Consider the following 27,212-nt stretch of genomic DNA (forward strand, 5'->3'; position numbering starts at 1 on the left):
GAAGGATATTCTTGCTATTGAGGGCGTGCAGCGTAGGTTCACTAGGTTAATTCCCGGAATGGCGGGACTGTCGTATGTTGAAAGGCTGGAGCAATTAGGCTTGTATACACTGGAATTTAGAAGGATGAGGGGGGATCTTATTGAAACATATAAGATAATTAGGGGATTGGACACATTAGAGGCAGGAAACATGTTCCCAATGTTGGGGGAGTCCAGAACAAGGGGCCACAGTTTAAGAATAAGGGGTAGGCCATTTAGAACGGAGATGAGGAAGAACTTTTTCAGTCAGAGAGTGGTGAAGGTGTGGAATTCTCTGCCTCAGAAGGCAGTAGAGGCCAGTTCATTGGATGCTTTCAAGAGAGAGCTGGATAGAGCTCTTAAGGATAGCGGAGTGAGGGGGTATGGGGAGAAGGCAGGAACGGGGTACTGATTGAGAGTGATCAGCCATGATTGCATTGAATGGCGGTGCTGGCTCGAAGGGCTGAATGGCCTACTCCTGCACCTATTGTCTATTGTCTATTGTCTATGACGTTCAATCTGACGAGTGCTAGGGATTAGCTATCTCCAACGAGCGTGGAAGTAAAGGTCTTTTGATCTTGCTATTGCACAGGATTTAAAGTAATTGGGAGACGCATTAGAGGAGATGAGAATTTTTTTCCAACCAGAGGAGCTGGGGCTTTGAGTTTGGCCTGAAAGGGTGAGAGAGGCAAAAACCCCAACCACATTTAAAGAGCTTGTGGATCAAGTGCTAGAGGTATGAATAAGATAGGCTAAATGGATTCTAGTATCTTATGTTTACATCAATGTTTTGAATTCTGTAATAGAATTTTGCACCTAGTAGAATGCATTCTGTGACTGTCCGTGCACTTCGCATTTAACATGCTAGCTTTTGTCATGAATTTTAATCAATTGTATAGCTGTGCATGCAAATTAGAAGTGCAATGATATTGATACTTGAGTTGTGATATGATATGGTGATAAGAAGATTTGGTCATAATGTTCAGAAAATGATGATGGCACCTATAATCATTGTTAATAAAGTCAAGTTGTATTTATTATCACATACACAACTTTGGTAAGATGCAGGTAGAATGAAAATCTGGTTTGCTGCAGTATCATATTAAATCAAAGGCAACTGGAGGCTTAGGGTCATCCTTGTGGATTGCAAAGTACCACCCAATCGGCATTTAGTTTCTCTAACACAGAAGAGAGTGTCTTATGAACACTGAATGTAGTATGTTTAATCGATAATGTAAACGGAAGCGATAAGGAGGTCATGACACGGGGAGTGAATGTTGGTGGAGGAGGAATAGTGAATTATGGATGGAGCACTTGCTTCAGAGTTGTGTGAAAAAGTAGAAGTTGTGCCCGATGATGGCATTGTTTTAGAGGTGGTGGAAATTACGGAGGATGAGTTGTTGAATGTGAAAGGTAATGGGATTAAAGAGGGAGTAGGGGCTTGAGTGGAAAATGAAACAGACATTAACTGTGGTGATGGGGATACCACAATTGAGGAAAAATGCAAAACATCTCAGAAGCCTTGGTGCAGAAAGTAGCATCATCTGAATAAATATGGAGCCATGCAAACTGGAAGAGTAGAGTCGTTAGAGATCAGATGGGATGAGAAATTTGCCAATTACATTGTTCCAATCAAGCTCACTGCAAGCTCAAGGAATGTCATTTCATAAGTCACTTCAAAAGCTACCAGGATAGTTTGACAAAAAGTAGACAGGCAGCATTAACAAAATTACAATAGACCAACACCATTCGCTAAATTTAAAAAAACACATCAACGATGGTTCGACAGATGATCAGATCTCCAGGAGATATTTGTGCCTGTATTGTTTCTCATCTAGCAAATGTTTTTAAAAAATCTTTCCAGCTCTTGAAATTCTTTCTTTTTTGCTGCAGTTTTACAGGCCTATTAAACGTAACAGCAGCAAGAAATATAACATAAATGTTATGTTCTACTAAGTAACATTAAATAACTTTGCAATGTGATGGAAAAACAGTCCAATTATGAATTGCAATAAATTAGTATTTTTCATTGAATCTGGCTACCATAGAATACGACTTGCCACATGAAACAATTTTTCATTTTGTGTTACTATCTTTCACAAACCCAGTCACAATGCAATATTCTTGTTACTGGCAAAATAGGCTTCAATTTTCCTGAATGGCCTTGCCACTTACATTCCATTCCTGTGAACCCACCTTCACCAATCTCACTTGCATGAAAATGAGTGGCCAGGTCCTGAGTGGAAGCAAAGCCTTTAATCTGGTGACATAACAAGCACTGCCCGTAAAAGACCAATCCTCGCTTATTCCAAAAGTCAAAGACTTTCAATGCTCTTGAATGTCTCTGACCATCAGAAACATACAAAAACTATTAAAAGAAAAAGGTTATAATATTTTAATAAATTAAAAAATTGAATTAAATGAACACTTAGAAGCAAAAAAATACAACATACAATATGTAACTCACCCCAGACCTGTGTAATCTTCATCTAAAAAATGAGTTTATTGATCTTATGTCTGACATAGCACAAGTTATAAGAGCAGAATTTCTAGCACTTGTCTTAAATTATAAGAGCAGTTATTCAAAGAGTTCAAAGATTGGCAACAATTTTGCTGGGAATGTGAACAATTCTGCATGAAATTACCTGCACAAACTGGGCCACATATTGCATAGGTCAAGTATAAATAACGGCTCGAAAAACGGATATAGTGGTTCTATTTGCCAGTTAATAATTTAACAGGACAAATAAATTTGCACAACAAATCTTCATGTTTTAATATATGTTAGTATATATTTTTTGTATTACTTGCCCAATTCATAATCAAATATCTAGACTTACTGAGTTTGGTTTGTCAGAACACGTGGCCTAAAAACTTTTAATGTTCCGATTAAAGAGCATAAGTATGGGATCAGGTGGGTCCCTCAAACTTGCTTTACCATTCAATACGATCATGGTCGATCTAACCTTCAAGACCACCTTCCAACCCCAGCCACATAACTCTGAATTTCATGACTGATGTAAAACCTCAGACCTGAACCATCACTGACTGTTTTACTCCAGATGCCATTTGACCTGCTAGTAGTACCACTATCCTTTTGTTTTATTTCTAATTTCTGCAGTACTTCTGGATCAACTCCACTCACGCAGATGTGTAACATTCTACATTACCCGTATTTTCAGTTTAGTTCATTTGATATTTGGCGAATTTATCATAACTGAAATGTGTTCGCGAAACGTTGCTGCATTTCGAAATGTTAACTGAGCGCAATCCGGTTGCAGTGGCGGGGGTAAGTTTGACCTGAATGCAGTTCCGTCCTTCCCGGGGCAGCCGGTTGGTGAGCCGTTGCTGCGAGAGCGAGTGAGTGGCCGCCGCCGCCGCCGACGATTCGTAACTAGGAATGGAAATAGGGACAGAAATCAGCCGCAAGATCAGAGTAAGTGCTGCGGAGAGAATGTGACGGTTCACCGCGACCCTAGCCTAGGCCCAGCTCCTGCTTGTGTGGCCGGAGCCTCCATTAGGAGGCAAGTTACCGGTGCGGCCGGGGCCCGCTCTCGGGGCCGACACTACTGGCTTAAACTCCAGCGAATTTACTAACTCCACGCCGTCTGCGGGAAGATATTTTTCACTGACGGCGAGGCTTGGTATCCATTTCGGGGTTCGGCGTTTCAGCGATAGATAGGTCTGTGGTTGTCGAAATAGTAAAGATATTGGGTACAAGTGGGGGGTGGGAAACACGGCGAATAGCCCTTTTCCAATTTAGCCCGAAATAGTTTTGCTTGATATTAAAATAACTGGCTGGTCTTAATTCACGTATGTTCTATGTTTAAGTTTAAACCATTTCGTCTGGTACTGTTTCCATGATTTGGTGTGGGTACAGATTCACCAACAGCAGCTGTGTGGCAAATGCTTGGATTTTTACACGTTGGTCTGTATGCCTGCTGGACAAAAAGAGTTGAAACTCATTTTACAGTCACACTTGGGTACTTTACAGAAGAAGCACATCACTTTTATTTTCACTAAAAACTGCTTTGCTATTCTACCCCCATTCTAAATAAGCATTTTATCTGGATTCAGCTATTCAACAATATATTTATGTAGGAATTGTCAAATGACAAATTTTCCAAAGGCCTTTAATGAGTGTGATCAAATTAGACTGGGAGCAAAGAAACATTGAGATTTATCAACCGGACAAGCAACTGTAGTTCAGGACCATTGTTCCAGAGGCATATTCAAATCAAACCATGGGAAGTTAATTAAATAAAATGAATTAAGATCATAATTGGTGCCCATTACAATACCTTATGGATCAACATGTGTGCAATTCACAAGGCTAATGCTCTCTATCAACAGATTTTACTTTACGATTTGTCATCTGTCTTTCCTATGTTATTTCCCCAATTTATTATTTTATCTTCATAATTCTATTTAATTATATTTATGGTTTAAACATTTTACAAACTATTTTATTGATCTTTCTTCATCATTATGCTTATCTGGTTTGCTGTACCTTTCTGTTGATTTATTTGCACTTTGTAAACTGCTGTTTGCAGTGACAGATGCTGCCTGACAGTTTTTGTTTCTCCCAAGATCAGTGCTTTTACAGCAGTATGAAAACTATGCATATATTATCATTTTAATGACTTGATTGGTATATGTAAAGGGATGTTGGTAAGTTAAGGGTGTAATTAAGCAGGAACAGAATGTATTGGCTCTGACTTGAGAAAAATGGAGTGAGCTGCTCCAATTTTTGAAAAAAATGTTGAAAAAATTGTTGAATATAGTTTTAAAGTTTGCACATGAGACCACATTTGACAAAGTAGTAATTGAACAGGATATTAACTGACATCAGAAAAGCATGCACATAAATTTACAGACACACAACTGTTGCAAGTCAATGAAGATAAGTGTGCCAATATTGAACTCAAATAATTTTATCTGTTTCTATTACAAAAAAAAAAAATGTTTGCATCCATGAATGTTGGTATTATAATGAAAAATAGTTTATTTGAAATGATGCATTATATGCATTACATTCAACATCAGCATTAATTTTCAACAGCTTGCTTTCAAGTAATACTTTAATTAAGAAACCCTGTAATGTACTTAAGGGAAGAAGATGAACATCCAGGTGAGAAGGTTGGGTTTTATGAGAGTAGGTGGAAAAGCAGATAGGGGGTGGGGCGTCTGATCAGAAGACTAGATGGTCGAGGTATAATTACCAATTGAACGTGACTTGACAGCGGTCCTCCGTTAAATGCCAAATATGCATGTATTTGTCACTTCACTGATTAAAGACCTTACTAAGACTCATCTCTTCATCCATTTTTAGTGCTGTTATTACACATAAGTTGAGGTGGTAGAATGTTTGAGCGAATGCCTATGTTTTAAGTTGGCCTCATGTTTTATTTTTGCAAACATGTCAGTTTTGTAAGGAATTAATTGTTCCAGCAGTTTAGATTTTACATAGTGTGAGATCCTTGGTAAAGGGTGGTGAAAAGTAAAATTTTATGAGTTGTCCAGAATAGAGCAAACATTGCACTCCGTTTCAATCGATTAATTTCTACGTACAGAAATTCTTAATATTATAACTCTATTCAAAAAAAATTCTAAGTTTTCCTAAATGATGTCCAAGAGTGTAGGCAAAAATTCACTTCCCAATTTTTTTTCTGGAATTGTTCCCTCACCCAGTACTCAATGACTGAGACTGTGAATTCTTGAAGGTATTGTGCAAATACAAGAAGTATTCTTTTATATATAATTCATAGATGCAATATTTTGTTTATAATGTTATGTAGACTTCTGGTATTAGATCTGCTCAAATATGTTAACGTACTTAACTTTCAGACTGCCATTAAGGGAAAACTGCAAGAGCTTGGGGCTTATGCAGGTAAGCATATAATGATGCTTCATATCTAAACCGTTAGTACTAATGCACATTCTCTAAATGTTAAAACTCTGCACCATTTTGGAGAGAAACTCCAGCGCAACAGGAAAAGTTCCATTTTTTTCTGAATTATAATTCAGTTCCCTCGTGCTGATGGGAGGAATGTAACATTTTAACTGGAAATCTGCTATGTGGTTGCTTTACCAAGGGAACATAAAGGAACTCCATTTCACAGAGACATGGTTCATCTGCAGCTTTCGACCTGCCAGAGCAGCCCTCCAACCTGATGTTTTCTTAATCTATCACATGGACTGAACAATGTCTTTGGGTAATGAGTGAGGCAGCAGCGTCAGCTTAATGATAAACCTTTCGTTGTAGCAACTACTGCTCCCTGCACTTGCAACATTTAACAGTGAAGTACTGTTCCTTCCATCTCCCAAGGGAATTCGCCTGAATTCATCTTGACTGCAGTCTACATCTGCCCAGGGAAGAGGTTTGGCTAGCAGTGGAGAAGCTGCATGACATGGTCAACAAACCCTAGACTGCGCACCCCAACACTTTTCCCATTATAACTGGGGACTTCATAAAACTAATTCGAAGGTCACTTCCTAACTCCCAACAGCAGTCTCTTTGTTCATTGACTACAGCTCAACCCCATTGTCCCCTACAAACTTATCATCAAACTCGGCGAACTGTGTCCCTACTCATCCAGACATAATTGAATCCTCTACTTTCTCATCAGCATACCATAATCAGTACGAATTGGCAACAGCGCTTACTCCTCAAGAATCATTACACAGGGGCATCTCAATGATCAGGAGCTGACATTTGTGTTCCTGTTATCCAAATGGTCCAGAGCACAGTGGAAAGCAAGTGAGATAGCATCTGCTGTTGATCCATTGTGGCTATAGGCAAAGTGGATCCAAGTAATTTCTGAGGCAGGAGTTGATTCTTTCCATAACCAATTTCTCTGAAGCATTATATTACGGTGGATGGAAGTGCTACAATATGGTAGTCATTAAGGCAGGTCGTCATGCTCTTCTTGGGTATTCCTACAATAGATGACCTTTTGAAGCACCACCTGACTCAATGTCAACAATGGCTTGTCGTTGTTGCCCTTCTTAAATAATGATATAACATAAGCCACCAACTATTTTTCCGGATTCTCACCTGTGGTTAAAGAAGATGGTCTTCACCCCAAGAGTAGTGGGGTGTGGAATTTGTTGTCTGAAAAGGTGTTAAAGCCTTAAACCCTCATTACATTTAAAAGGGGAACATTTGAAGAATCTGTGAAGATGCAGGTTATGAGCTGGAAAATGGAATTAAACTTGCCTCGTTTGACATGAACACAGTGGGCCAAAAGATTCTGTATTACATGTCTCTGATTATTTTGAATTTGGTGCAAGAACAAGAATATCGCTGAGCTCTTGTAGCAATCTGTGGGGGCAGAGTTAACTGCTTGGAGTAGTGCTGGAGTAACTTGGTCAGGCAGCATCTATGGAGAACATGGATAGGTGACCCGTAACGTCACCATATCTATGTTCTCCAAAGAGACTCAAAACATCATCTATCCATGTTCTCCAGAGATACTGTCTGACTCACTGAGTTATTGCAGTATTTTCTGTCTTTTTTTGTAAACTAGCATCTGCAGTTCCTTGTGTCTTCAGTGAATTCATAGTGTGGAAACAGGCCCTTTGACCCAGCTTACCAACACTGAGCAACTGCTGGAGGTTGTGTTCAACATTGATACCAGTGAAATGGGGAGATCAAGGAACGAGATTCTCGGGTTGATTTTAGTGAGTAAAAAAAAAAGTTATAGAATAATACAGCAGGGAAACAGGCACTTCAGCCCAACTTGTCCACACTATCCAAGATGCCCATTTGCCCATGTTTGGCCCATTTGCCCATGTTTGGCCCATATCCCCCTAAACCGCAAAACATTTCCTATCCAAGTACAGTCATCTCTCACAATAACAGACCACAAGGGGAAGGGGTCAGGGGGGTACGGTGTCCATTATTGCCGATTGTCCAATATAACCAAGTGAGGGAATAAAGTTTAATCTGAGGCCTTGAGGGAAGAAACACGGTGTTGGAGGGATAATCCAGTGGTAATTCTGCCTTTTTGACGCAGCGACTCTTGTAGATCCCTTTGATGGTGGGGAGGTCAGAACCTGTGATGGACTGGGCCAATTTTATACCACCTATTTTAGTGCCACTGCAAACTTACTAACCATGCTTTGTACATTTTCATCTAAATTGTTTCCGTGAATGACAAACAACAATGTACCCATTACCGACCCTTGTTCACACCACATCACAGGCCTCTGGTCTGAAAAGCACCATCTTCCACCATCATGTTGTGCTGCATACCTTCCTACATTACCAATTATCGAATTAACTAGCTCCCTGGATCCCATGTGATCTATTCTACCACATGGGCCCCTTCCTCATCAATCTGCTTGGTTGCCTCTTCAAAAAACTCTTGTGAGACACGATCTCGCATGAACAAAGCCATGCTGAATATTCCTAATGAGTCCTTGTCTATAAAATGCTGGTAGATTCTGTCCCTTAGAATCCACTTCAATAACTTACCCACCATTGATGTCACGTTCACTGGCCTGTAGGTCCCTGGGTTTTCCATGCTGCCCTACTTAAATAACAGTGCAACATTAGCCATCATTCAATCTTCTGAAACTTTACACAATAGGATGTGACAGTGGAATGTGGAATAGAATAACTACAACTTTAAGTGTACAATTTTCTTTAACTTTGTGATTCTAATGTGTAGTCTGTTTTCCTTCCCATCTGTAGATGAAGAGCTACCAGATTACATTATGGTTATGGTAGCCAATAAAAAGAGTCAAGAGCAAATGGCAGAAGATCTTGCTCTGTTTCTGGGAAGTAATACCCAAAAATTTACTGTGTGGTAAGCATTTCTTTAATATTTTAATTAAACTTCAGTTTCTTTTCTGTTCCATTATATAACTGTTTTATATGTTTTGATACTTGTGCTTTAAAATACATGTTCGAACCATTCGAGTAGAGAAACACAATCCAAAAATTTGAAATAGGAAATAAAATTTGCTCTTATGGAATTTGTATGGGGAAACAAAGTAAATAAATGCAAGATTTTTATTCATCTTGTAATTCTTGACGCTTGTGCAGGTGGTGCAACTTTGTGAAATCGTAATATGATCTGCTTTCTGGGAATGTACCCTCGTCCCCTCCCCCACCTAACATGGTGGCCGCCGAAATAAAAATCAGTATGTTCTAAAACATAGAACTTATTCAAATCATTCAGAGTTCCAAAGGTGGACTTAAGGCATATTCATTTGAAACCCAACCAATTTTTCAATTGTAATTTAGTTTGGAGACTAAACTTGAGCCTTTGACTCACCGAGTCCCCGCTGACCATTGATCATTCATTCATACCAGTTCTTTATTATCCTACTTTTTCATCCACTCCCTATGCACTTGGGGCAATTTACAGCAACCAATTAACTTACAAACCTGCCATCTTTGGAATGTGGGAACATATAATTCTGCTGTAACTATTGACGTACATCTTCATTGCTCACCTTTGTATTTCATCATTTCACTTCAATCATTCAATCATTTCTCTCCTTATCCTATCCAAAGATCTTTTTATTTGATTATACCTGATCGCCTTCCTTGTCACAGTGACATCTCTTGGTTTGGATAAAAGTTCAGTGACCCAAAATGTGAACCCTACCTTATCCCTCATGCATCTTTGGAAACCAATCTGTTCAATTATTATGATATTGTTTTGTTGAGATTTGCAGTAAGTGGAAAACAGGGTGACTTTGGACAGATTGAGTGATTCGGCAGATGCAGTATAATGTAGATAAATGTTAGGTTATCCACTTTGGCGACAAAAATAAGGAGGCAGATTATTATCTCAATGGCGTCAGATTAGGTAAAGGGGAAGTGCAACGAGACCTTGGTGTCCTTGTACACCAGTCACTGAAAGTAAGCGTGCAGGTACAGCAGGCAGTGAAGAAAATTAATGGCATGTTGGCCTTCATAATGAGAGGATTTGAGTACAGGAGCAAAGAAGTTCTTCTGCAGTTGAATAGGACCTAGGTGAGACCACATCTGGAGTATTGTGTGTAGTTTTGGTCTCCTAATTTGAGGAAGGACATCCTTGCTATTGAGGCAGTGCAGCATAGGTTCACGAGGTTAATCCCTGGGATGGAGGGACTGTCATATGAGGGAAGATTGGAAAGACTAGACTTGTATTCACTGGAGTTTAGAAGGATGAGAGGGGATCTTATGACAAACTGGATGCAAGAAAAATGTTCCCAATGTTGATGGAGTCCAGAACCAGGGGACACAGTCTAAGAATAAAGGGGAGGCCATTTAAAACTTAGGTGAGCAGAAACTTTTTCACCCAGAGAGTGTGAATTTTGAGGAATTCTCTGCCACAGAAGGCAGTGGGGGCCATTTCACTGGATGAATTTAAAAGAGAGTTAGATAGAGCTCTAGGGGCTAGTGGAATCAAGGGATATGGGGAGAAGGCAGGCACAGGTTACTGATTGTAGATGATCAGCCATGATCACAATGAATGGCGGTGCTGGCTCGAAGGGCCATGTGGCCTCCTGCATCCATCCATCTATCTATCTATATCTATCTATGTCTGTCTGTCTTGGCTGTCTGTCTGTCTGTCCTTCCTTTTCTTTCCCTGACAAACTAGTTTTCTGTTGAGTCAATGATTTGAGGAGATTAGTTGATTTGCATGACAGATACTCAAAATGTTAAGCCTTATGCTGTGAACATAAGATCAAGAAAATATCATTCAGCCCATGGGACATTTCATCATGTAGTTTAATCACAATCACAGCGGAGCTATATCAATATTAGTTTTATCAACTCGTGTGCAGTAAAAAATATACCGATGTTCTCCCAGAAAAAGTAGTGAAATCAGCTACAATTGCTCCATTCAAGAGGCATTTAGACAGGTACTTAAAGAGGCAAGACTTAGACGGATTTGATTCTAATGGGGGCAAAAATGTTTGCATGGTTGTAGTGAGCCAAAGAGCCTGTTTCTGTGCCGTATGAGTGTAACTCTGTAAAGAAAATATCTATTGGTGGAAATGTTCATTTTTGGAGACACATTTTTGAAACATCAGGGGTGCTTGACATTGCGTGACTGAGTTAGGTTGCGAAATTCTGTGGGAAATTTGATGCATTATGTAGAAACCTAACCTCGAGTAAAAGTATGTAAAATTAAATAATATTTTAATTTTAAGAATTTCAGTATTCTGGGAACTTAATGTACTCCTTTTACTTAGGCTGCATGGTGTCCTTGACAAGCTACGCTCTGTAACGGTTGGTAAGTATATCCAGATCACTTTTATTCAAATTTAAATTCTGCATTTTAATTTCAATGCAAATTTTAATTTTCAAATTTAAATTGAATGTTAAAATAGTCAGCAAATACTGGAAATCAATATTTAAAGTTTGCATCGTCAGAAATTATTTTGTTTTTTTTATGAGTTGAAGAACCCACCACTGTGAAGAAACAGCCAAACTACACAGATTGTAATATATTTCCCTCCGAGAAGATTCAAGCAGCCGTCAGTGGAAGTGGTGATCAAACTAGTGAAGATGTTCGTATTCTTGCTGTGTCCAGCACACATTCTGAGAAAAATGATTCTCGAGTTTCTACCAGCTCATTACAAGAGCGGTCAATATCCGGTATCAGGTAGGAATGCCATTTAAAATTCTATCATTGAGTATATAACTCGCAGATAACAAGATAATAGTAGGAAAAATTGAAATGTCCTTAGAAAATAAATGATGCCAAGAAAGCCTTGCTCAGCTGAATCCTCCACGAGCACCTCATTCAATTTATAGCACGGCTGTTGGTTTACATACTCAAAAGTTCGATAAATCTAATTAACCTAAAATTCCAGTTTACTTCATTCGGTTTCCTTGGGTAGGATAATCTGACACATCCTTTGGATCTGATACCCTGCAATGATTGCAGAGAAACGGATTAGTTGCGACCTTTCAAATTACCATAGATTGTGAATAGTTCCAGCAAATAGGCAGGTAGCAAATCTAACAATGTTATTTTCCAGATTCTAGTCTCTTGTGTTTTCATTTTACTACTCCACTGCAATGTTTCTTCAAGGTAGGCACATTTTGAAGAAGATTTTCTCCTCTCTTTGACGGGAGTTCTGTGAGGCTCTCTCTCCCCCTCTGATTTCCACTGCACTCTGACTCTTCAACCACGATCACACCCAGACTTGGTACCGTAGCCACATGTCTTTCCTTGGTACTTGTCTTTGCTGCCATTTTGTTCCATATGGCTTTCAGTTCCATTTCCTGGCCTCCCAGTGCAGTCCCAGTCAGGTATTGGTTTATAACCCAATGGGAGGAACATTTTATTCTCTGATTTCAGGTAACTCTGTCTCTTTCTTTCTCCTCTTACCTACCCTGGTCCACTTGCACAACCCCTCCTTCACAGTAACCCACAGCACCCTATCACTCTGTTTCTTTTCCCACTCCCCACTACCACATCTGCCCATCACCCACACACTCCTCTTACTGAAGGCAAATGTGGGTCCCTTGAAGGCAGAAACGGGTGAAATTATTATGGGTGGCAAGGAAATGGCGGAAGAGTTGAACAGGTACTTCGGATCTGTCTTCACTAAGGAAGACACAAACAATCTCCCAGATGTACTAATGGACAGAGGATCAAGGGAGACAGAGGAACTGATAGAAATTTGCATTAGGTGAGAAATAGTATTGGGTAGACTGATGGGACTGAAAGCTGATAAATCCCTAGGGCCTGATGGTTTGCATCCCAGGGTACTCAAGGAGGTGGCTCAAGAAATTGTGGACGCATTGGTAGAGGAAAATAACTGCAGGTGCTGGTTTAAATCGAAGGTATCACAAAATCCTGGAGTAACTCAGCGGATCAGGCAGCATCTCAGGAAAGAAGGAATGGGTGACGTTTCGGGTCGAGACCCTTCTTCAGACTGACACATTGGTGATCATTTTCCAATGTTCAATAGAGTCAGGATCAGTTCCTGTGGATTGGAGGGTAGCTAATGTTATCCCACTTTTCAAGAAAGGAGCGAGAGAGAAAACGGGGAATTATAGGCCAGCTAGCCTGACATCGATGGTGGGGAAGATGCTGGGGTCATTTATTAAAGAGGTACTAACAGCGCATTTGGGTAACGGTAAAAGGATTGGTCCAAGTCAGCATGGAGTTATGAAGGGGAAATCCTGCGTGACTAATCTTCTGGAATTTTTTGAGGATGTGACAAGTAAAATGGATGAAGGAGAGTCAGTGGATGTAGTGTACCTGGATTTTCAGAAAGCCTTTGATAAGGTACCACACGGGAGGTTGGTGAGCAAAATTAGAGCACATGGTATTGGGGGTAGGGTATTGACATGGATAGAGAATTGGTTGGCAGACAGGAAGCAAAGAGTAGGAATAAACGGGTCCTTTTCAGAATGGCAGGCAGTGGAGAGTGAAGTGCCGCAAGGCTCGGTGCTGGGGCCGCAACTATTTACAATATATATTAATGATTTGGATGATGGAATTAAAAGTTACACTAGCAAGTTTGCGGATGACACAAAGTTGGGTGGCAGAATGAACTGCGAAGAGGATGTTAATAGGTTGCAGGGTGACTTGGACAGGTTGATTGAGTGGGCAGATGTATGGCAGATGAAGTATAACGAAGATAAATGTGAGGTTATCCACTTTGGTGGCAAAAATAAGGAGGCAGATTATTATCTCAATGGTGTCAGAATAGGTAAAGGGGAAGTGCAACGAGACCTTGGTGTCTTTGTACACCAGTCACTGAAAGTAAGCGTGCAGGTACAGCAGGCAGTGAAGAAAGCTAATGGCATGTTGGCCTTCATAATGAGAGGATTTGAGTACAGGGGCAAAGATGTCCTTCTGCAGTTGGATAGGGCCTTGGTGAGACCACACATGGAGTATTGTGTGCAGTTTTGGTCTCCTAATTTGAGGAAGGACGTCCTTGCTATTAAGGTAGGTTCACGAGGTTAATCCCTGGGATGGAGGGACTGTCATATGAGGAAAGATTGGAAAGACTGGGCTTATATTCACTGGAGTTTAGAAGGATGAGAGGGGATCTTATAGAGATGTATAAAATCATAAAAGGACTAGACAAGCTAGATGCAGGAAAAATGTTCCCAATGTTGGAGGTGTCCAGAACTAGGGAACACAGTCTAAGAATAAAGGGGAGGCCATTTAAAATGGAGGTGAGAAGAAACTTTTTCACCCAGAGAGTTGTGAATTTGTGGAATTCTCTGCCACAGAAGGCAGTGGAGGCCAATTCACTGGATAAATTTAAAAGAGAGTTAGATAGAACTCTAGGGGCTAGTGGAATCCAGGGATATGGGGAGAAGGCAGGCACAGGTTACTGATTGTAAATGATTGGCCATGATCACAATGAATGGCGGTGCTGGCTCGAAGGGCCAAATGGCCTCCTACTGCACCTATTTTCTATGTTTCTATGAATCCCATCCCATTCTCCTGCTCACCTCTACCCTCTTCCTGTTGTTCCAATCTTATCCGTTTCCAGAATCTGCAGCCTTTTGTTGTCTCCTGTTATCACCTCCCAGCCTCCATCGCTATTTTCACTCTTCCGTCACCCAAATTGCTCCTACCTGCCCTCACCCATACCCACCTATTGCTTGCTAGAGCTTGCCGAACTGCCACACCTGCTTATTCTGGCTATGTCCTTTCTACTCTATCTGCCCAGATGAATAGTCTAAACCTGAACCATTGACTGTCCATTTCCCACCATGGTTGCTGACTGATTCGCTGAGTTCCTCTAACAGCTCTCTTTTTTTTCCGGACCCTGATGTAATTATTGGAAAATTGCTAAAACACATTATTAAGGACATGGTAGCATTATACCTAAACCCTAAGGAAAAAACAAATTGCTGGAGGAACTCAGCAGGTCAGGCAGCATCTATGGAAATAAATGGACAGATGATGTTTTGGTTCAGGTCGAGGAGAATATCTTCAATATTTTTGTTTTGATTGCTACTCTTATCTTTTACCAAATAGTATAGATTCGTTTTTCAACATTTTTTTTTCTGGTTACTCCAGTACTGTTTCTAGTTTAATACTGTAATGTCTTGAAAATTATTTTTTTAAAGTTAGTTATACTGCATTACGAATTCTGACTTTAGAGATGATTTAACAAAATTGCTTTGATATTCAACCAGATGAATTAGGTTTCTCTCTTTGTTATGTAACACAAGTTTAATTCAGAAACATATGTAAAATTCTGTAAGAGTACCTCTGATGCTTTCTTCAACCACTTTTATCTTATTTATACATAGAGCAACTGTGGAGAGAAGTTCATCTCATTTACCACCAACAGTGAAGCCTTCAACAGAATTGGTCTCCTCTGAAGCAGTAATTGACATTAAACCTGAACTGGATGATCTTATAGATGGGGACCTTAACATTTTACAGGAAATTCCATCATCTTCTAAGAAGAAACCTATAGTAACAGTTTTGTATAATGTATCGTGCCCTTCTTTTGGTGCTTTTGGGCCACAAGAAAACGTTTCACAAGTGTACAAAGCAACTGAAACTAGCACCCAGTCTTTAAGGATGGCTCAGAATAATATTCAGCCATGTAAGTTAGGAGATGGTTCCGTGCATGGCTACAGACTATTAGAAAATACCAGCAATGTTTACAGATCATATGAGAACACCTTGCAAGCTTACAACAAATTATCAGAAAGTGGAGTACAAGTCTACAGGCCAACAAAGTCCAACTCTGATCGATCAAGTAGAGATGTGAGTATAAATTTATAACCACGATAATGATGTCTGGATAATGCAAACACTTTATTTATTTTCTCCAGGACCTTGGGTGTCTCTGTAACTATATTGAGGCCAGTAATCTATACATTACTAAAACACTCATCTTGTTTGTTTGTTTGTCAGTTTGGTTGATCACGAAATATAGCCAAAATGGTACACGATAGTGCGACAATTTTAGGCCCACCTTACTCACCATTGTCCTGGGGTGTTCAGTGGCAAGTTTCGTTCAAGTTGGTGTTATATTTTAAAAGTCATTGACATTTTAAAGTTTAAAAAAAAAATCACTTTTCCACTTGCCTTGCCCTTCAGCCGCATTTGACATCACAATGGGCCCCACCTCCACCCTCACCCCATCCCCACCCACCACACACCCGCACCGACCACCACCCGCACCCCCACCTCCCCCGCAGGTGGGTGGGGGGTTGCAGATTTAAGTGCCATTCTGCAAGAGGGTTGTTTTCAATTGTAAATTATTAAAAAGCCCCACTCAAGAAATGAAAGCTACTTAGGGTAATCACATGCAGGCTGGATAATTAAGGGTCAAGGGTTTTGCTTTTTCTTGTGTCATAGGATGAAAGTTCCAAAAAGAGAAAGGCGAATATCATAAGTTCTGTCGTTAAAGTAAACAAGACTAGCGATGGTGAGGAAGATGATGATGACTTTGCCTCAAGAACAGGAAGTCTTTCCAGCAGTATTTCTGTCCCAGCAAAACCTGAAAGAAGGTATGGAAAGCATTTGAAATTATATCTATAAATTCTAACTTTTAGGATTTTGTTTGCAATATGTAGTTGGCATTTTTCTTCCATCTGAAATTGTTACAATTTGTGCAAATTAAGTTGTAACATGAGGGCATATATTGATGAGCCAAAACATTATGATCACCTGCCTAATATGCTGTTAGCCCTCTGTGTACCGCCAAAACAGTGCCGAACCGCCGAGGCATGGACTCTACAAGACCCCTGAAGGTGTCCTGTAGTATCTGGCACCAAAACATTAGCAGCAGATCCTTCAAGTCCTGTAAGTTGCACGATGGAGCCGCCGTGGATCGGACTTGTCGATCCAGCACCTCCCACAGATGCTCAATCGGATTGAGATCTGGAGAATTTGGAGGCCAGGGCAACACCGTGAACACTAAGGAGCTGATTGTGAACTTTAGAAGGACTCAACATCCAAGGACGTACACGCCACTGGAAATAAATGGGTCTACTGTGGATAGGGTGAGCAGCTTTAAATACCTGGGAGTCCACATCAAAGAGGATCTGACATGGACAACACACATTGCCGCACTGGTGGGTAAGGCAAGGCAGCGCCTTTACCACCTCCGACAGCTGAGGAAATTCAGAGTGTCTCTGAGGATCCTTCAATGCTTCTACTCTGGGGCTGTAGAGAGCATCCTGTCCAGCAACATCACAGTCTGGTTTGGGAACAGCTCTGCCCAGGACAGGAAGGCCCTGCAGAGAGTAGTGCATTCGGCAGCACGCACCATGGGAACTACACTCGCCCCTACACTACACAGGACCTATACATCAGGAGGTGCTGATCGAGAGCAAGCAGGATTATGAGGGACCCCTGCCACCCCAGCAACGAACTGTTCCAGCTGCTACGGTCAGGCAAACGCCTCCGCTGTCATGCTGTGAAAACGGAGAGGATGAGACGGAGTTTCTTCCCAAAGGCCATCTGGACTGTTAACTATTATAAATCCAGGGACTAAATTTTCTTTTCTGTATTAATTTTAATTTATATGCTGTAATTGTAATTTTATTTGCACAATCCGCAGACATTGCCACTATCATTTCACTGCACATTGTGTATGTGTATGTGACAAATAAACTTGACTTGACTTCATGTTCATCAAACCATTCCCGAACAATGTATGCAGTGTGGCAGGGCGCATTATCCTGCTGAAAGAGGCCACTGCCATCAGGGAATACCATTGCCATGAAGGGGTGTACCTGGTCTGCAACGATGTTTAGGTAGGTGACACATGTCAAATTGACGTCCACTTGAATAGCTGGACCCAGGGTTTCCCAGCAGAACATTGCCCCGAGCATCACACTCCCTCCACCGACTTGTCATCTTCCCACAGTGCTTCCTGGTGCCATCACTGCCCTCGCGCATCAATGAGCCTTGGGGGCCCAACACCCTGTCGCTGGTTTGTGCTTTGTCTCTCCTCGGACCACTGTCGGTAGGTACTCACCACTGCTGACCGGGAGCACCCCACAAGCCTTGCCCTTTCAGAGATGCTCTGACCCAGTTGTCTGGCCATAACAATTTGGCCCTTGTCAATGTCACTCAGGTCTTTACTCCTGCCCATTTCTCCTGCATCCAACACATCAACTTCAAGAACTGACTGTTCACTTGCTGCCTAATATATCCCACCCCTTGACAGGTAACGTTGTAACAAGATAATCAATGTTATTCACTTCACCTGTCAGTGGTCATAATGTTTTGGCTCATCGGTGTATATAGGGTAGCTAATGGGAAACCTTCCCCCATAGCAGAGGAATCAAAAACTAGAAACTATAGATTTAGGAAAAGGGCTAAGAGGTTTGGAGGAAATATGGATAAGAAATTTTTACACCCAGAGGGTGATTGGAATCTGGGGTCCTCTGCCTGCGATGGTGTCTGGTGGATGCAGAGATTCTCACAACATTTGAGAAGAGTCCAGGTAAACAGTTGAATTGCCAAGGCATAGAAGGGCATGGACCAAGTGCAGGAAAATGGGACTAAGATCGATATCAAGTCAAGTCAAGTCAAATTTATTTGTCACATACACATACTCGATGTGCAGTGAAATGAAAGTGGCAATGCCTGCGGGTTGTGCACAAAAAGAATTACAGTTACAGTTATTGCTCTACGTTTGGTCGAAGGATCTGTTTCTGTGCCGTATGACTAATTTCGAGAAGAGCAAGGACAACAGCTGCATGGGTATGGCGCCACCTGCAGAGTTCTGGCCAAGTGGCACATCATCCCGATGTATTGTTCCTTCATTGTTACTGAGTTTAACTTCTGGAACTTCCTTTCCTGCATTGTTGTGGACGTGCCTTCACCAGAACGGCTGCAGTGATTGAAGAAGGTGTTTCAGCAGCACCTTATTGAGGACAATGAAGCATGGGTAAAATCTGGCATTTTCAGAAATCCTCACATCTCAAAGAAATAAAATCTAATTTTTGGTTTAACTGATTGTCAAGAGTTGTATGCACTGTGATACTATTATAAATCTAATTCAATTATTGCGTGAAATGGAGCAGAAAGATAGAAGTGTTTTTAAACTCTCGAAGTTTCATTTATATAAACCATGTGATCTAGACCTACGCTTAAATTTTGTGAAAACATATAATAAACCAAACGTAAAAGTTAGAAATGTAATGTGATCTTTAAACAATTCTATAAAATAATTGATGAGTAACATGCAAGCTATTTTCATGAGTTTTCTGAAAGAAAATAACAAATCACTTATGTCCTCCCTTGTGGAAAGTGGCATAAGGACTTTGTCTTCTCATGTCAATGTTATAAAGATTCTGCATCCCTGGGAAAGAGGAACTTTATAACAGACAGCATTTTGTAGTTTGTTAATATGTAAAATTAAGTGAAATATATCATAATTTTTCCTTCAGGCCTACTTTGCCACCTTCTAAACAGGCCAATAAGAATCTAATACTAAAAGCTATCACAGAGGCCCAGAAATCTGTATGCAAGACGACAAGTTACCCAGCAGGTAATATGTTGTTTTATCAATATGCCCTATCAGGGTGGTTTGGATTTTGTGCTCTTTGTCATGGCTACAGTAAATTATATAATTGATAAATATTAGCATTCGTTTGTTGGAATTTGCTGTTAGTTTTTAATTGATATTTGCTTCTCTGGAGGGAATGGGCAGACTGCATTTTGTGTTGGGATCCTTCCTAAGACGGATCTTTTTGAAAGCAAGACTAGGTAACACATTAATCGCTATTTTTAGATCCTATTTATTTTCAGTGTCGCACCTGATGCTCCAGATAGAACATAGAACAGTACAGCATAAGAACAGGCTCATTGGCACATAATGACTGTGCTAAACATGATGCCAACCAATTCCCATCTGCCTGCATATAAGCTCTATCTCCATTCCCTGCATATCCATATGCCTATCCAAAAGTCCCTTAAGTGCCGCCATAGTATCAGTCTCCACCATCACCCCCAGCAGTGCGTTCCAGACACTCATCACCCTCTGTGTAAAAACATTTAACTTGCCCTGCACATCTCCTTTAAACGTTGCCCTTCTTCCCCAGTCACCTTAAAGCTATGCTCGCTGACATTTGATATTTCTATCCTGGGAAAAAGATTCTGACTGTCTACCCTATTTATGACTCATAATTTAATATACTTCTGTCAGGTCTTCTCTCAACCTCTGGTGTTCCAGAGAAAACATTCCAAGTCTGTCTAACCTATCCCAGTAGCTAATACCAGACTTCATTTGGTTTAACCCGCTCTGTACCATTTCCAAATCCTCTACATTCTTCCTGTAATAAAACTGCATCATGACTTCCTGACTCATACTCAATGCTTCGACTAATGAAGACAAGCATACTACATGCCTTCTTTATATCTACTTGTGCTGCCATTTTCAGGGGGTTATCGACTTTAGCCCAAGATCCCTCTGTACATGAATGCTGTTAAGGGTCTTGCCACTAATTGTATATTTTCCCTTTACATTCAACCTTCCAAAGTGCAACACCTTGCTCTTGCTTGGTAAAACTCCATCTGCCATTTCTTCACCCATTTCTGTAATATCGATATCCCTCTGTATACTTGGACAACCTTTCTCACAGTCTGCAATCCCAGTAATCCTGGTGTAATATGCAAACTTACTAACCAACCCATCTATGTTTAGATCCAACTCATTTTATATATTACACACAACAGAGGTCCCAGCACAGATCCTTGCAGAATTCCACAGGTCATAGTCCTCCAACCTGAAAATTGTCCTTCCACAACAACCCTGTCTTTTATTAGTAAGCTAGTTATGAATCCATATCACCAAATCATTGTTAATCCTGAGCATTGTAATCTTCTGGATCAGCTTACTTTATCTTTATCAAATACCTTACTGAAATCCATGTAGATCATATCTACCCCCTTACCCTCATCGATCGCCTTCGCTGCCACCTCATAAAAACAATCAATTATCTGCCGTGTACAAAGTCATGCTGACCGTCGCTAATTAACCCATTCCCTTCCAAATGGGAATAAATACTATCCCTGACGTGGCTCACCGGCCTATAATTCCCTAGATTCTCCCTACCTCTCTTCCTAAACAAAGGAACAATGTTAGGTATTCTCCAGCCCTCCGGTATCTCGCCTGTGGCTAGATGAGACGCAAAGATCTTTGTCAAGGTTCCTGCAATCTCCTCTCTTGCCTCTCTCAATGCCCTGGGGTAGATCCCACCATGCCCTGAGGATTTATCCACCTTAATGGTCTTCAAGAGCCTCAACACCACCACCTTCTTAATCTCAAACTACCTCTGCATATTAGTATTCTCTACACCTATCTCATTGTCCTTCATGTCCAATCCTCGCGAGAACAGATGCAAAGTATCATTTAGTAACTTGTCTACGTCCTCGGATGAATTGGTTTGACCATTCATGTGGTAGCAAACTAGGTGGTGCTCCTGCCTCACAGCTCCAGGCACTGGGTTTGATCCTGACCTTTTGAATGTGTGGAGCTTGTCCTTTGCTCCTTAACCTTATAGTTTCCACCAGATAAACTGTTTGCTCTCCGATTCCAAAGATGTGCTTAAATGGATACTGTAAGTTACCTATTAGTATAGACAAGTGGCTAAATAATTAAAAAGGGAATTGATGAGGTTGCCAGAGAGTATAAACTTTTATAGATACCTGGAAATAAGGAGAGGGACTGCTGGAGTTTTTTGCAGTTAGCCAGCATGGACCTGACAGACAGTAGTTGTATCTGACAAGTAGGTATTATTTTAACAAGAATTAAACAAATGCCTAAGTATTTTATTTTTTGTATTGCTATGTTTGAATATTTTTTTAAATTCCATCTTGGACGCTTTGCATTAAAAGCTGCGTTTCATCATAGCAAAACATTCAATTTTCACTTGTTACTCGACATTGATTTTTTTACATTGTAAAACTGAAGAAATATAACTTGAAATTTCAATCACATTTTCTGCTTAGTTTATCTGGAAGTGCATTTAAAATTGTTTGAGTAGAGATTAAATTGTTTGAAGAGTGGATAAAAAAAAAATGCAATTTTTTCTTTTGTGCAGTTGTTTCACAGAAACAGATGGTACCTGTGGCTCCTAGAACTCGGGCCATACGTGAAAGCAGTGAAATTGAAGTGATTAATCCGGTAGACAAAATACATCAGCAAGCCTTACAATTACAGATCAATGAAGCTGAACAACCAGTGCAAAAGTATTTCTGTAAGAATCAAAATGATTGACATCAGAGGAATACAATTATAGAGGCCTTTATTGGAAGTTTATGTATTTATTGGGCAGATAATGTTGTGATTTAATGTTTTCTTTATCTTGGCTTTTAAAATACACTAGACCAAGTGTACCCGTTGGGTCCAAATCTCTCCTGCATTGGTACAGCACCCCCTCTTCCCCTCCCTGCTCCCCCATCCCCTTCACCCCTCCCTCCCCACACCTCTTTAAATACATATTTCCTTTATTTTAATGACTTCCTTCCTAACATCAAATCTCCACCCACATTCCGTTCAATATGCCAATAATGACCAAGTTATAGTTACTTGGGACCCTGGCTCTTTCTCAGTTTAATAATAATCTTTGCTCTTTGCTCATCTAGTTGATTTATATGAACACTAGATTATACCCCATCTCTAGCTGTTGGATTACTCTTACTTTATAGACCTCAATCCCCAAATTAATTTTCCTTACTTCTATTCCCCTCGCTTTCAACCTTTCTAAAACTTTAATTTTACATTTACACTGGAAAGCTTTCCCTTTTTTCTTCTTTGTACTAAATTCAGTATTTTTCTCTTGGAAGAGAACTTGAAGGTGGTGACATATTTCCACATGCATGCTGTCCTTTTCTTCATTGTTAGTAAATGTTATACGTTGGGAAAATACTGTTGAAGTTTTCTGATGGCTTATTGGTGTGTAATGGTGCAGAGTGTGGATAGGGTGGCATTCAAGAGAGTTGGTTGGTCATGACTGGTGACTGTCTTGGGTATTGTTTGAGCTGCACTCATCCAAGAAAGTGAAAAATATTCCAATATTCACTCTTGATGTATACCTTGTAAAATGGTGGAAAGGCATTAGGATGTCAAGAAACCAATCGCTCGCAACAAAATACGAACCTGTCAACCTGGTTGTAGTGTTTACTTTCTTGTCATCCGTAACTTGCGTAAAAGTGAATATGGAGCACTTGATTATAGTAATGCCACTGAATGCTGAGGGCAAATGGTTAGATTCTCTCTTGTAGGATCTGATTATTATTTGTCATCTAATGGTTCATGCCCAGCTATTGCCTCGGTCATGCTGAATGCAGGCACATAGTTTTATTTTCAGCTAAATTGTAAGAGAAATTGAATCTTGTAATCATCAGTAATAGTTCCTGCTTTTCTCATGATGGAAGGGCATCATTGAAGAAACAAATGCCAATTGTTGTCTTATTGGTACTACCCTGGAGAGCTCCTGAAGCAATGAACTGCGGCTGGGTGATTGCCTTTCATCCAAATCATTTCCCGTACATAAGGATTTTTTTTCGTTGACATCACAATCAGTTAAAAGTAACATTAATGATGGGAACAGTGATTTTTGGAATTCACCTCTTTATTCAATATTTATACCAACACTAGGTTGAGGTTCAGAGCTAAGTGGTTCTGGAGAAATCCAAAATAGGCATATTTGAAAGGCTTAATAGTGAGTTAGAACCATTTGATAAAGCCTTTGACAATGCTTTCCGTCACTTTAATCCATCGTTTTCCGTCACTTTGAGTGTTAGCTGGTTGGTAATTAGATTAGATTTGTCATTTTTTTCTGCGAGTATGTGGGCAATTTTCCACCATGTTTGGTAGCTGCCAAAGATCTGACTAATTCTGGACTGCGGACCTTCAACTGGGATGACTTGACCCTTTGTTTTTTTTAATATCATATGAAGTAAATCAGATTGGCTGCAGAATGACTTTTGTGGTGCTAAGTTTTTGGGTGAAAGCCAAGGTGGATCATTTACTTGTTACTTTTGGCAAAACATGTTGGTGCTGAATCTTTTCTGCAGTCAAGTTTAGTGCATTTTCTGTTTTTAGAAATATTGCATCGTTTTAGCCTTTGATCACAAAAATAAACCTCAAAGCAAATAATGATAGGCCTAGATAGAGTGGATGTGGAGAGGATGTTTCCAATAGCAGGAGTCTAGGAGGGCACAGCCTCAGAATAAAAGGACATACCTTTAGAATGGAGATGAGTTGGAGTTTCTTTAGTGAATCTGTGGAATTCTTTGCCACAGATGGCAGTAGAGGCCAAACATTGGGTATTTTTAAAGCGGAGATTGATAGGTTCTTGAATAGTAAAGGTGTCAAAGGTTACGGAAAGAAGGCAGGAGAATGGGATGAAGAGGGAAAAATAGATCAGCCATGATAGAATGGTGCAGCAGACCTGTTGGGCCAAATGACCCAATTCTGTTCCTATGTCTTTATGGTCTATGTAATTGAATTGTATTGTCCTGTAGTTTTCATTCATTGTGCATTTGTTATTTGTTTGAGGGCATAAGTACTTTTTGTCTCATCAGTTCATTCACAGCCAGCTGGGCAAGCATATTTGAAGCAAAACACAATGTGCTGGAGGAACTCAGCGGGTCAGGCACCATCTATGGAGGAAATGGACAGATGACCCTTTTTTTTTGGACTAATCACGTGGCGGTGGAGTGAAAAGCCCCTCTACAGATGCTGCCTGATCTACTAAGTTCCTCAACCACTTTTTTTGTGCAAGATTCCAGTATATACAGTTTCATATCTCTAGGCATATTTGAAGCCTATATTTGCATAAAGCATTCAATCTCAAAGCTTGGACGGAGACGGAGTGCATCTTTTCTTTAAATATTATTACGGCAATAATTTGCGTCATCTCACTTTATGCACTGTCTCCAACTCAAGTTTTAATTTGAGTTGCTTGTCATGTGCACTAGTATGGTGAGGTACAGGTACTATGAACAAATCAAATGGATTCCACAGTTGTTAATTGTTGTAAAATATAACTTTTTATGATTTCTATAGTGCAACCAGTAGAAGCAAAACCCGGTGGTGATACAAGATCCTTTATCTTGAAGAAGCCAGTATTAGGAGGAGTGGAACCCCAGCTCCAGGAAAAAGCTGCAGTTTATGTGGAAAGTGTGCCAGCTGAACAAGAACATATGGTGCAGACGAAGTGAGTAGCTCCTTCATGTATTGCAAGATTTAATGGCTGCTCTGCGAGATTGCATTTTCATTATATTTAATTTCAGTATATTCCATCAGTTAGTCAGGTTTTTGTGTGTGATACAACTTAATTGCTTATCAGTCGAACCCCATCAAGAATAAATCTGTGCATTTCCTACTTGACTTTGCATTTGAAATGAAAAAGTCTTCTAGATCCTTCCCAATTTTGTGTGCTGAATCAGCCATCAAGCCTGTGCTCCAAATCATGACCTTAAAAGACATGCTCCTCATTCAATATGGGAACACTTAGAATCTGGTAAACTGATCGCTGGGCACCGCAAATTAAATTCCTTTGATAGGGGATACAGGCGAACTGATAATCTTGGCTGAAAGCTAATGCACCATGCAAACTTTTACCAGATTTTCAAATGGGCAATAAGCATTCTAATCATAGATGTAGTACATTCCTTCAGAGCAATGTCAAATAATAAATTAAAATGGAATTGCTTTTAGGTCAAATATTTAAATGCTCCAATTGTTAAAAAGGATATTTAGTTTCAATGTTTTCTGTTCTACCAATCCCCCACCGAGAAATGTTCTAGCTTACAATTTTCCACATTAAACCTTATCTGTCCCTCTTTCATCCTCTTTACCGGCAGCCAATTCTTTGCTTTTCTTGAAATGCCTGATTTGTTTTTTTTTCTCAGAGTAATATTATATTCAAACTTCAAGGTCCTTTTTGTATGTAACTCTGGGGCATAGAAGGAGATCATTTCAATTATGTCTGTATCCTTGCCAAATTAAAACTTAATGGACTTCCTAATCTCTCCTCTGAACTTTCTGTCAGTTGTATTAGGAAAGAGACCCTAGCAATAATCTTTGGGGCATATATTTTGACTTTTGTGCTCTGCTTTCTTTCAGCTGGCCATCTGCTCATGTGGCCATATCTAATATAATTGCTTGTCTTTTAACTTTTGCAGCAAGTCTATTATGTAGAACCTTCTCAAGTACTTTTCAGAATTCTCACAACTCAATTCCATCATTTTCCCTTGTATTCAATCCACTATCTTAAACTTCCACTCATTTCATCAGTAGCACACTCACTTACAGTGTGTGACATTTATAAGAAATCCAGCAGCAACTCACCAAAGCTGCTTTGAAATCATCCCTGAAATCTTAACCTTTATTGCTTAACGTCCAAAAGCAACAATTACTTGCGGACTCTACCACATGTAAATACCTACTTAAGATGCACTATGCTAACCTGGATGTATTATCTGTAGTTGCTGACCAAGAACTCTAGTAGCTATTAAAATATCTTTACAGTAATTTCTGGGTTCATTATGGAAGTTTCTCTGTAGTTGGATTCCTTAAGTTGTATATTGTTCCATCCATATTTGGTTATATTTATCCTGTTTTAATCTATAATTGAAGGAGGCTTAATATTATTAATCACTGTTTTTATATTTTCTTGATAGAGATCAAATTGACTCCGAGGAATCAAGTCCTAAATTTATTGTGACACTGGATGGCATTCCAAGTCCTCCTGGATCTATTTCAGAACAAGATGAGGAGACTGAGCCAGTGGAGCAAGAGACTCCTTTACAAGAGCCTGGAAGGAAATACGGATTATCATTACAACCTGTTGCTCACACATCGATTGAATCGGATGGTAAATGCTTAATTTGGTATTTTTAGAGTTAATAATTACACATGAAAGCTTCCAGACGGAGGAAACGTTTATTCAGCTCAATGAGCACATTTTGTTAATTTCTTATTTAATTTTCTTCCGTAACGTCCTAGTGGGGGAAGTGTTGGGGGGGAATAAACATGGATGTGGGTTTCAGCAGAAGTGGTCAAAGTAAACAATGTTCTGAAGGGAATGGAAATGTGATATTTATGCACTAGTGATGATCTTTCAGAATGTCAGAGATTCTGGAACAGATTAAAAGGTAGCAGATATAATACCATGCAAGAGAAGATGAATCACAAACCCTCTTAGCTTGATCCCACTTGTTGATCAAATACTAGAATCCATTATCCATTGGGCAGACAAACAAGACATTTAGAAAATC

At 40.0% G+C, this 27,212-nt stretch overlaps 1 protein-coding gene across 2 annotated transcripts in view; it reads left to right on the forward strand.

Moving 5' to 3' along the window:
• Positions 1-3,318: 3,318 nt before the first annotated feature.
• Positions 3,319-27,212, forward strand: part of zc3h14 (zinc finger CCCH-type containing 14) — a 32,654-nt gene continuing 8,760 nt past the window's right edge. The window contains exons 1-11 of one of the 2 annotated variants that reach the window (XM_078406739.1): positions 3,319-3,454; positions 5,866-5,908; positions 8,717-8,831; positions 11,218-11,258; positions 11,423-11,630; positions 15,260-15,725; positions 16,323-16,474; positions 19,370-19,470; positions 22,025-22,180; positions 24,997-25,147; positions 26,616-26,809. In XM_078406739.1, the coding sequence (XP_078262865.1) occupies positions 3,419-3,454; positions 5,866-5,908; positions 8,717-8,831; positions 11,218-11,258; positions 11,423-11,630; positions 15,260-15,725; positions 16,323-16,474; positions 19,370-19,470; positions 22,025-22,180; positions 24,997-25,147; positions 26,616-26,809 (1,663 nt within the window). In that variant the 5' untranslated portion in view covers positions 3,319-3,418. The remainder of the gene's footprint in view (positions 3,455-5,865; positions 5,909-8,716; positions 8,832-11,217; positions 11,259-11,422; positions 11,631-15,259; positions 15,726-16,322; positions 16,475-19,369; positions 19,471-22,024; positions 22,181-24,996; positions 25,148-26,615; positions 26,810-27,212) is intronic. The other variant, XM_078406740.1, reaches the window with a different exon arrangement.

Source organism: Rhinoraja longicauda, chromosome 10, assembly GCF_053455715.1.
Source record: "Rhinoraja longicauda isolate Sanriku21f chromosome 10, sRhiLon1.1, whole genome shotgun sequence".
NCBI classification, from domain to species: Eukaryota; Metazoa; Chordata; class Chondrichthyes; order Rajiformes; family Arhynchobatidae; genus Rhinoraja; species Rhinoraja longicauda.